Genomic DNA, 12,341 nt, shown 5'->3' with positions numbered 1-12,341 from the left:
TATCACTCATATGACATCCTTCAGCCTCGACTGCTAAGGAAAATGAGAAAACTGTCAATCCTTAGTTTTCTTCATAAACATATAAAAATCATAAGAACCAAAACGGGGGCTGCCATTGCTGAGCCCATGATCATGCTTGCTGATTGGCCGTTATTCTGACCCACTGGCTTTGAAACTCAGGTTCTTTTACTAAAGGAATTTAGGTTGTTTACTCTGCCAAGTGAATTTTCTCTTAGGGCCTATTCACACCAACTGCAGTGTGTTCCAGAGCGGTAGCTGCAGGAACGCACAGCAAATCGCTCACTAAACTTAACCCTTTGTACTGAAGTCAATGGCACTGCAGCCACACCCGTTAGCGCAATCAGGGTTCTGTTCCACTGCGAACGCAAAAAAATGCTGCATGCTCTATTTTGTGTGTTTGCAGTCCGCATGTTATGCCACTCGTCCGATTGTACTGCGGGCGGGGGAACGTGGCAGCAGGGCCATTGACTTCAATGCACCCCCATGCCCCCTCCCATCCCAGAACGAAGAGGGAAGTTAGTAAGCGATTGCTGTTAGTTCCAGCAGATACCAATCTGGAACGCACTACAATTGGTGTGAACAAGCCCTTAAAGTGACACCAAAGTCAGGAGTTAAATCTTAAAAATGCATTCAAGTACCTTATTAATACTGTACCTTATTTGTGTATCACTCGGCTGCACGGTAGATCCTCAAATCCTCTCTGAATTGGTGCCAACACTGTCCTTCCTTCTGGAGGGTGGCTACCTTTGTTCCCCATGGTCCCTGTGTGTGTTGTAAAGTAGCCACCGCTCCAAGATCACTCCTGTGATGGACTACAATCTCACTTTAGTTTATGAATTTGTATTGAGATCGTTATCACTAGTGATGGGCTCGGGCATGTTCGCAAGCACCTCGTGCCGAACCTGCCAGGAAGCCGTCAGCGCGCAGGGCCAATCACAGGCACTGAGACATGTTCCCGGTCCGCAGCTGCAGAGATCTGGTAATGTCTTGGTGCCTGTGATTGGCCCTGCGCGCTGATAGCTTCCTGGCGGGCTCGGCACGAGGCGGTTGCGAACACGCAATCACTAGTCAGCACCAATTCAGAGAGGATTGGAGACTCTACAGCTGAGTGATACACAAATAAGATATTTTTGTTAATAAAAAAGGTACTTGAATGCATTTTTAACTCCTGAGTTTAGTGTCACTTTAAGCAGATCATACACTGGTAGATATTCACATGAACGTTCACATGAAAACATCTCATCAGAACATGTAATACCCCGAGACACAACGTGCCTTTTAAATTTAATTTGGTTTTCACATTCAAATTTGGAATGAATGGAGTTTCTTGAAATAAAAACCACATTCACTGTTAGAATTTCATTCGAGAAGAAAATGTCCATCCTGATTTGGTTTCATCATTGCGCTCATCAATATCACTTTAAAATATTAGAAAATTAAACGAACGTTCCAAAAAATTATTTTTCAGACGAAATTCTACTGGTGTATGGTCAGCATTAGCCAAGCGACTAAGGTGAAGCTGTGCAGACTTCCATCATCCAAGCCTTTGTAAGCAAAAATACTGTCTTCTATATCTATTTGAGGGGTTCGACCCGGTGAGGTATCTGGAGAGTGATTTTTAGGTTAAGATATATTCCAGGTTCCCTACAGTAAAATTAAATTGGTCAGGTGTGGAATGCGGCTAAAAACCTGCTGCGCGTATCTGGCCCCACAGGTTACACGCCTCTATGGAGGAATGGCAATCTACCTGAACTTCTTCCCCTAGAGGGGTTTAATTCCTGGCGCAAAGCAGGTGTTTATACTGTCAACCAGCTATACCAGGAAGGTGCTCTCTGTTCATTTCACTCCCTTCAGACTGAATATAATTTGCATAAGAACTGCTTTTTTGGGTTCCTCCGGGTGTGTCATGCACTTCGTTCGCAATTCCCCCAAGGGGCTCCAAACTTCTGTTCTACACCAATTTTTGACACGTTGCTGTCTGCTGTACAAACTAAGGGGCTGATTTCCTTTGTATATTCTCAGTTTATGGTCAAATCTGCATCCCAATGCCCATTGAAGTGCAGAAAGGGATGGGAGGATGATCTAGGTTCTCTCGAGGATGACATTTGGGATGAGGTCCTGGAAAATATCTCTCAGGTATCCCTTTCAGCTACTCACAGACTAACGCAGTTGTTTGTGGTCCACAGGATATATCGCACTCCGGAATTCCTTTTTAGGATCGGATATCGGGATGACCCCTTCTGCCCTAAATGCGGATTCCATCAAGGGTCCCTGATCCACCTATTGTGGAGATGCCCTAAGCTGGTGCGCTATTGGCGGGAGGTCGTCCGCACTCTCAACTCTGTCTTTAGCGTCCAGATGGACCCCTCCCCCCGATTGTGCCTTTTAGGTGTATTTGATGATCCACTCTTTGACTCCCCTTTATTGCTGGCCCTCAGAAGAGCACTATTTACCGCCACCCGCCTTATTGTGCGTAAGTGGATCTCACCGTCCCCTCCTACGTTGGCTGACTGGTTGGAGGAAATGGATAGAATCATAGAATTTGAACGGGTCACCTATCAGTCGAGGGGTTCAGAGCACCGTTTCTATTCCATATGGTCTAATTGGCTGTCTTTCCGCCCCGCGGGGTTGTCCATTTGATTCCCCTCACACAAGCTGTTGGCACTGTACGTAATCATCTCTCATAATGCAAGTGCAACCCAGTTAGTCCAACTGCATCAGGAGACCCAGTAGTACCTAGACGCTCTTTTTCTTTGTGCTTAGTTAAGTAAGAAATAGAAAAGAACTAAGTGATAGACATATCCCTGTGGTAGGGGTTAATTACTGGTATTAATTTTTTGTTTTTGTTTTATTTGTTTTCTGTTTTTCTTGTGGTGTTTGTTGATTTCTTTAGACCGATCTGCCTGTTCGTTTGATTTCCATGCATATAACTGCAGAGATATGGGACTGTAAGATCTTGTCTCGTACATGTGTTATACTGCGTGTGTGTAAAACGTAAAATGTCAATAAAAATTATATGATTTAAAAAAATACTGTCTTCTTTTTCTTGCATGTGATTAGGTATCCTTGGGGAAAGTAAACCTTCACCACATTTACGAAGTGAAAGTTTGCTTTGCAAGGTGAACATGGTCTAGTTCTTTAGGACCCATTTACACCACATCCAGCTCATCTGCAGACCAGACCAGATTGTTTCCAGACCCAAAATGCATCCCTATACTATTTCTGGTCTCTGCTCACACCAGAGCAGTCTGTTCCAGACCAGACCAGAAACATACTGCATGTCTCATTTTATCTGGTCTGGAATGTACTGGAACTGCAGACAGGTTCACACCATTGTCGGGAAAATGGTGTGAACCTGCCCTTAGGGTTTATGCACACAGGTACAGAGGGCTGTAGACTGTAAAAAAACAGCCACAGAGGTGCTGTGTACATATCAATGACTGCACACAGGTAAATGCTGATCTGGGCGTATACATGTGTACAGATGGTCTGTATCCAGGGACACATGTATACTCTCAGATCAGCGATAACCAGGGGACAACCTCTTCCCATCATTGACACATACAGAAAGCTGCACACAACACCTGTGACTTCGGTGCACAAAAACAGAGCCTTTTGTTTTTTTAAAGCTTAAGACCCTATGCTCTGTGCGCACAAACCCATTAACCCCTCTGAGTCACTGATCCTGAACAAATATGCAGATGGAAAAAGGAGGAGAAAAGTCCAGGTGAACACAAATGGCCGAGGTCAGTGATTCAAACCAATGAGCCCCCATTCACAGTAGTGCAGCAGGTGAACACATGCAAAATTCTGCGTGCAATCATGAAACCTGGGCAAAGCACACGGTGCCATTCGTTGTCAATGGCATCCAAGAATGCACGACACCTACACTGAGTTACATTTTAAAAATGCATTCAAGTCCTTTAACTATTAACAAAAATGTATCTAATTTGTGTATCACTCGGCTGCTGTAGATCCTCAAATCATCTCTGAATTGGTGCTGACACTGTCCTTCCTTCTGGAGGGTACTTACATTGTTCCCTGTGTGTGTTGAAAAGTAGCCACCACTCCAAGCTCGCTCCCATGATGTACTAAATCTCATGTTTAGTTTACTAATTGTATTGAGATTGTATCCCATCACTGGAGCAAGCTTGGAGCGGTGTCTACGTTGCAACACACAGGGACCATAGGGAACAAAAGTAGCCACCCTCCAGAAGGAAGGATAGTGTCAGCACCAATTCAGAGATGATTTGAGGATTTACAGCCGAGTGATACACAAATAGGATACACTTTTATTTATAGCTAAGGCACTTGAATGCATTTTTAAGATTTAACGCCCGAGTTTAGGGTCACTTTAAATGCAGACATCCCAAAGCGGTGCCACGTTTGTTATGCACAGGCCAGTGAAATATATGGACTGCGCTATACGTGACAGGCGACAAACATACAAAAACACAACGCACACTTGCCAAGTTTGGGCCAAGTCACCGATCCTGAACAAGTATGCAGATGGAGGAAAGCCCAGATCTTTATACTCATCTCAGGTCAGGCATTTAAAGCACTGAGGCAAGTGGGTCAGCTTGACACCCAGGCAAAAAAGCCCTCATGGGCAGGGGCCTCCTTACCATCTTGTCTTGAATTGTGATTGTAATGTCTTGATTGTATTGCAAAGCATTGCACAAGCTGCTATATAAATCCTGCATAATAATATTATTAATAATAAGCAGCACTTTCCAAAGGAGAACTGAGTTGAAGCATGCAGTAGACTCAGATCCATGTTTTTAGGACTAAGGGGTGCAGTAGGAGTTGCTGTTGTGCTGGAAATGAAGCCCCTACACATCTTATCAGTACACCATGGGGTATGACCTGTTCAGAAGTTCTTACCCAACAAGGGGGAGCTCTCCGGGCAGTCAGGTAGCACCACTTCAGTAGATTCAAGTTCGGTCTCCTCTAGGAAGTCAAGGAGACCGCCACGCTGCGGGGTCACCAATCCGCCCTGAGAGGACTCCGCCGTAGCTTTTCCCTCCTCCCTGGAGGAGATAAAGACAAGGGGACCGCCTGGCGTGGTGCGGCTGGTGTTCTTGCTGGAGTTTTGTCGCTGCTGGTAGAAGTACTGGAAGAAGTTCATCTCCCTGCCGGACACATAGTAGACCAGGGTGAAGGCGAGGTGAACGGCGCAGAACAGCACCAACAACTTGCAGGCTTTCTGCAGGGAGGTGCCTGGCAGCACGGCAGCCGAGCCTTGCAATAGCGGATCTTTCATCGTGCCCAAGAACAAAAGAATCGAGCCGCCGCTGAGAGAACGTAAGTGATCACACAGCTACCGGGAGCCGAGCATTGTGCTCAGCTGACTCTACTAATCAGTCCTGAGACTGTATTGCAACATCCATGCTACGTACAGGGAACCGTTCTCAGTGACGTCACGGAGGGGGGGAGGAAGGGAGAGACCCTAATCAGCCTCACCGAGGCTCCGCCCCCCACTACCTCACACGGTTCCCAGTATTTCGCTGCTGGGCTCGCAGATGCTGAGGCTGGAGCTGCTGGGGATCGAGTTGGACCGGTTCCTGATTCAAGCTGACCTCTCTATTATGAATTCACTTCAAAAAGACTGAAAGACACAATTATAGATCTGATTAAGGTTAGGTTCACACCGCAGTGAGAACCGTGACTAACGATCGTGTGCTAGTGCACACGGTGGTTGCAGTGCGGCCCCACTGATTTCAATGGGGTGACATCCGCACGGCAATCGCTAAAACAAAAGGTACCAGTTCCTTTTTTTTTGCGACACACAACGCGCTGCTTTTTTAGCGGCGGGACTGGGGTACCATTAGAAAATAATGGCACCCACAGAGTGATCGGCTGCGGTGGGAGACTCTGTGACCTCGCGGCAATGTGCACGATTGCCACACGGTCAGGCGTTGCCCAGGTGTGAACCTAGTGTCGGACATTTTCTTCAATAAAATGAACAGGTTGTCATGTAATTGTCCCCTGTAAATGCTTTGGGACTCACACAACATGTATATGTGATATAATGTGCAGTATATATATGTGTTATAATGTGGAGGGATATATAGTAGGGATGCACCGATATATCGGCCGCTGAAACATATTGGCCAAAAATTGCACTTTTATCAAAATGCCGAAAGTGCCATTTTTCTGCCGATATAGCGGCCCATCCCTGCTTCCTCTCCTCCCCGCTGGGTGCTGCTCTGTGTCCCACCGGGGAGGAGAGAACCTCACAGGTGGCCGACCCACGGCAACCAATTAGCTTCTTTTTACAGTTTGCTCAGGTGAGATTTGAAAATAAGGCCCCGTTCACATTGAGCGATTTATCGCGCGGTAATTCCCGCGATATCGCGCCTATTTACCGCACGATATCGCGCTCCAATGCTTGGCAATGGGGCAAAGGGTCCTGCTGTCGCGGGTCGTGTGTCGCTACAGCAGGACCCTTTTTTGAGCGGATTTTGCCGCGATTCAATGCGATATCGCGCAAAATGCAAATCGCGATTTTCGAATCACGCAGTGTGAATGGGGCCTGAGAGAGTGATGCGGATTGGCTGCAGTGCAAATCTGCTCCAGATGTTGTCTGCTCCAGTTTTGATAAATCACCTCCAGTGTGTTTACTATATCCTCAATTATGAATGAATGGGAAGTGATCTACATCACCTCCTGCCCATTCATGATTTGTGGTTATAGTAAACAAACTATGTCCTCATGTCCCTCCTCATATATCACTTCCCCCTCCCTTTTAGATTGTAAGCCCTCATGGGCAAGGCCCTCCTTACCAACTTGTCTTGAATTGTATTGTGATTGCAATTTCTTCCTTGTATTGTAAAGCGCTGCGCAAACTGATGGCGCTATATAAATCCTGTATAATAATAATAATAATGTTATGAATGAACAGGAACACTCAGTATAGAGGATTCCTGTTTATTTATAACTCTGTGTCATCAATCTCTTTTTCTATTTTAAAAAGAATATATCAGGGGTCTGCTTAGACCCCCCAATATTTCCCAGAAGCACCTAAAAGTAAAAAAATAAATATTTTATATAAATAAAAATGTAACAAAATGTAAACGTTTATAAAAAATAAAATATTTGAAAAAGTTAGAGCTAAAACATTTTTGGTTTCGGCCCCCAATTTTTTTTTCATTTCGGTGCACCTCTAATATACTGTGTACACAGTGTAATATGTATGTCTAGACTAGAGGCTGCAGAAAAAAAGATTGAGGACTATGTGTCCTCAATTTCTTTTTCTATTTTAAAAGGGAAATATCAGGGGGATTTTTAGACCCCTAATATTTCCCCGAAGCCCCCCCAAGAGTAAAAAAATAAATTACGAAAATTAAAAATAAATAATGAAAATAGAATAAAAAAATAGTAAAAAATAAATTTAAAAAAACATTGTTTTTTTTTAATGCTTGTAGCAGCCAGTCTTGTTTATGTATTTGTTTGCTTTTCCTGTAACTAAGTTTGTACACGCAGCATTTTCGCCAAGTAAAGTACTTTTAATGCTACTGGGTCAGTTTCCATGAAGTTTATTGCAAGAACAGACAACAAATAGAAATTAAAGTTTTGCCAAGCTTTACAGCTGGGCTCATCCTTGGGATAAGCTTGACGTCTCTGGGATTTGTAGTCCAGAGCATTACAAATGCAGGCACATTAGTGCCTGCATTCCGGTCCAGTGCGATCTGCAAAAATAGTGCTCGCAGCATTTTTGCGGATCGCACTGGACTGGAACACAGGCACTAATGCAGGCGATCGCACTGTGGGCGAGGGGCCTGCCTGCGGAGCCTGGCTGCGGTGCCATTGACTTCAATGCACCACCACGCCCCCTCCCGCCCCTGAATGCAGGTGTTTTTTCGTTGGTAGATCTCAATGAGCTCGTCATTTGAAAGTAGATCTCCAGACGAAAAATAGTGGGCGCCCCTGGTCTAGACAGACCCCTGATATTTCCTTTTTAAAATAGAAAAAGGGGCACAAGGTCCCCAATTTCTTTTTCTACAGCCTCAGGAATGAATGAACAGGAAGCCCTCAGTAGAGAGGCTTCCTGTTCATTCAGAATCTGGAGATGGTAAGTATTTACTATCAACCCAGTCATGAATGGACAGGAAGCCTTTGTACTAAGCTGCTTCCTAAGCCTTTGTACTGAGCTGCTTCCTGGTTATTCATAAAGTGAGCAGATGGTCAATTTTGACTGTCCCCATTCATAAATGAACAGGTAGTGATGTATAGCACTTCCTGTTTATTCATAGCTAGGGACATAGTAAGCTTACTATGTCCGTAGTTATTTACAAACACTCAGTGATCAATATCGATTGCTGAGTGTTTGTGCTCCGCTCTCCCTCCTGACTGCCCTGCCTGTCACAGGAGCCAAGCTCTCCTCCTGCACTTCCCCGCTCGGCATCCTGACAGGCCTCTCCTCCCCGCACCGCCCAACTCGGCATCTACAATCTCACATTTTGTTAACTAACTTGTATTGAGATAATAGTTCATCACAGGAGTGAGCTTGAAGCGGTGAGAAGTTACAACACACACAGGGACCATGGGGATCAAATGTAGCCACCCTCTTGAAGGAAGGACAGTGTCAGCATGAATTCAGAGATGATTTGAGCTGAGGGATACACAAATAAGGTCCAATATTGCTAATAGTTAAGGGGCTTAAATGCATTTTTAAAATGTAACTGAGTTTCATTGGAAATACAACAGCATACACTGATTTGTATTACTGAAATTCAGAGATGTAGTATTGTCTTTTGAGCTGTAGGTGGCTCTGTGGTGCAGTGTTGGTCTCTATGCTTATGCATGTTTTACCTATGATATATACAGGAAGTTCTATATGCTGTAAATGCTGTATTTGTCTAAGCAAGTAAAACTTAAGTCAGCATTCCTCAAGACCTCAGTGCTTCATCTAAACACATGACCAAAACATTTAGTGTAACTTGAAACAAACAATCAGACTACTATCTACGTAACAGAACCACCTATTACCACTGCTCAAGGCACAGTGGGATCTGGAAGCTCATCATTAAGCCACTCTGTGTTGCACCCCCTGAAATTCCATCTCACACCCCCAGGGGGGTGCGGGTACCCCAGGTTGGGAACCCCTGTTATACAGGCTGCCTTTTGTTTTATTTTTTTTGCTATAGTGACAGGGTTGCTTTAAACACCCTTTATACAACATACAGTATATTAGGTATCTCCACACGCCTCACACCAGAGGTAGAAGAATATGTTTTATAGGCACACGTCACATTGCTGTTGGATATATTTGGTAGGATGAGAAGCAGTGCAACCATAATCTACCACTCCTCTCTACTGTCATCGATTCCTGCCACTACCTCACTTCGACTAGCCAACGTAGTAACTGTAGAGAAGAACAGTGTGGATGTGGCCATCAGCACATCCACTCCGTTCACACCGCTGCACTCTGCTGTCATCACTCCAGCCTGTGGTGTGAAGCAGCAGTAGGTAGAAGAGCTACACAGTCTTGGTATAAGGGAGGATATAGGAGGTAAAAGAGCTTACAACATAAGGGAGAGATAAAGAAAGTGAAAGAGCTTACAGTCTATTATGGTATAAGGGAGGGCTGCAGAAGATGAAAGAGCTTGCAATCTATTAGGGTGTAAAGGAGGATGCAGAAGGTAGAAGAGCTTACAATCTCTTAGGTAATAAGGGATGTAGCAGAAGAGCGTTGTTAGAATCTACTGTGTAAGTGATTGCATTGCTTATTTTGCTGATATACAGGTAAGATAGTGATGTTGCCTGCATCAACCATTCAAATGTCTGCCTTTTTATTTAACTTACTCCAGAAGCATAATAACATTTGGCTGCATTGGGCAGAAGTGGTTTTTTTTCCATTTTTTTTTTCTTTCATTAACCAGAGGTACAGTATGTTGTGCTTATGGTCAGAAGAATTTGACAATTTGTGTAATATAGTTTCCAAAATTCTATAAAGTTTTTCAGCTAGTTTGGTTCAGAGGCAAATCTTTATGAAAAAGCAGTGTCTCGGCCAGCATTTCTCAACCCGGGTTTCGCCTGAGGTTGCTAGGGGTGCCTTGAGCAGTTGCAGATTGATTTTCCACCTGACTGTGTAGACACCATTGTCACTTTGCATAGGCATCAGGTATAACAAATAGAGCCTCCTTTCTCAGTAAGTAACCTCTAACACCAGGGATCTTTTTTAGTTGTCTGCAAGGAAGGCATTCATTTCACTGACGACCAAGGTAAGAGGGTCCTTCTCCCACTCACCGCCGGTTTAAGGAGGTCCTGCTCCTACCAACAAAAATCAAAGACCATCAACAGACCATTAATGTAAGGGGGCCCTTCTCCACTGACCAGCAAGTAAACACGACACTGTCCTATTATGTGAGGGTCACATTTTGTATAGCTAGCCATACACATGCAGAGTTCTCTTGTATAGCCTCAGGCTAGCTTAAAGTGACACTAAACTCAGAAATTAAATAATAAAAATAACGTCTATTATATAAATAATGATTGGCTGTGTACCTTTTTTTGTCATTGTTCAACTCCAAAATCCGTTTTATTTTTCCCAGCCACAACGTCCTGCAAGAGGGTGGCTACTTTCCTTCTCCATGGTCCCTATGGAAGCTGAAAAGTAGCCACCTTCTGTGCTGGTTCATGTGAAGCAGTGGTCCCCAACCCCCGGGCCGAGGACCGGTACCGGTCCGTGGATCAAATGGTACCGTGCCGCGGGGCCCCGCACTGCCGACGGGCTTCACAGTGAGGGGGCGGGTCCTGTGACTCACCTCCCCTTCCGGCCGCGTCCATAGTAACAGGCGGCAGGAGGGGAGGTGAGTCACAGGAGATGTGTGTGTCACAAGCCCCGCCCACTGCAGTGAGTGCACATAACTCCCTGGCTGGGTAAGTCCGAGCGCGGGAGGGGGGAGAGGAGGCCGCATTCGGCGATAAAAAGGTTGGGGAGCACTGATGTGAAGAACTACAACATGCTGAGGGCGTGTCTTCTCAGTCTCCACCCACAGATCCTGCACTCTAGACTCTGCATGGAGCTGAGATTTCTTCAGCTCTCCCACAATCATATACAGCAGAGGCGGCTCTCTAATTAGGCAAATTAGGCGGTCGCCTTAGGCCTCGCGTCCTGGTGAGGCACTGCGGAGCCCTCGTGCTGGTGAGACTCTGCAGAGCCCTGGTGAGACCCTACAGAGCACTGGTGCTGGTGAGACCCTACAGGGCTCTGTGGGGTCTCACCAGGGCTCTGAGGGGTCTCACCAGAGCTCTGAGGGGTCTCACCCCAGAGCTCTGAGGGGTCTCATCAGAGCTCTGAGGGGTCTCACAAGAGCTCTGAGGGGTCTAACCCCTTCCCCACAAGCCCTGGGGCGTTGGTTGCAGGGGGTGCTGGCTGGGGGGGTCTTATTCACATCAGGGTACTCCTTTAATAAACCCAGATGCACCCCCCCCCTTGTGAATGTGTAAGGGGTACTTCTAATTCAAGAAACTGTGAACTCATAGTTCATAGGATTTAAAGAATGTCCTAATATATACGTTTCATACCTTTCATTTTTATCGCTTGCATTTTTTTCCATTATGGGCCTAAGTGGGGCCTCATGTTTAAGTTTTGCCTAAGGCCTCACAAACTCTAGAGCCGCCACTGATATACAGTATGATCTTTGATTTCTCTCCTCCTGGCTTACCAAGGAGGGAGTGTGGGGGGAGCTGCTTGTGTTATGAGGGAACAGCCTCATACTTTCTTCTGAGGCTTAGCTCACATGATGAATCTATTCACAGAGGATACGGATCCTGCATTTGAAATAAAGTTGTTTTTCTGTGTAGATTGTTGTAAATTTGACGTTTGTTGTAAAGCTGTTGTAAGTAGTTTTGATAATTCAGAGCATTGCAGAAGAGATTACAAGCAGTGAAACTGTCACAGTGTGTTTAGTGAGGAGGGCGAGGCAGTTGTGTGCAGTGCCTCATTGGAGTTGTAGGCAATGAAAGATGTGCACGTTACCAGAATCAACGTGCACGTCTCTTATTAAGTGACAAGAAGTGTGAGGGGAGAGAAGAGACACGGGAGCGAACACAGCAAACTTTCTAAAGGGATTAAAATAGTAAGACTTAATTTTAAAACATATGTGCTCTAATGAGTTCCAGCAGATAATCATGCTGGAACGCACCAGAGCTGGTGTGAACTTGCGAGCTAGACCTCAAACTTTTTTCAATAATGATTCCGCATCAAACAAATGTACATTGCCCAGCAAAGCGTTTCTTTACATTTTTGCCCAAGCTCTTACAGTCACCATGTTTCTAAACAGCTGCCTTAAAAGAGAACTATGGGGTGAGTG

At 45.2% G+C, this 12,341-nt stretch overlaps 1 protein-coding gene across 1 annotated transcript in view; it reads right to left on the bottom strand.

Moving 5' to 3' along the window:
- Nucleotides 1-5,284, bottom strand: part of LOC108792261 (beta-1,4-galactosyltransferase 1-like) — a 75,658-nt gene extending 70,374 nt beyond the window's left edge. Inside the window, exons 1-2 of the mRNA XM_018562999.1 lie at nt 5,095-5,284; nt 4,906-4,971 (exon numbers count right to left, since the gene is read on the bottom strand). Coding sequence (XP_018418501.1) covers nt 4,906-4,971; nt 5,095-5,284 — 256 coding nt within the window. The remainder of the gene's footprint in view (nt 1-4,905; nt 4,972-5,094) is intronic.
- Nucleotides 5,285-12,341: the final 7,057 nt, after the last annotated feature.

This window comes from Nanorana parkeri, unplaced genomic scaffold (assembly GCF_000935625.1).
Source record: "Nanorana parkeri isolate BGI_ZX_2015 unplaced genomic scaffold, ASM93562v1 scaffold621, whole genome shotgun sequence".
NCBI classification, from domain to species: Eukaryota; Metazoa; Chordata; class Amphibia; order Anura; family Dicroglossidae; genus Nanorana; species Nanorana parkeri.
This window is presented reverse-complemented; position numbering and strand designations above follow the sequence as displayed.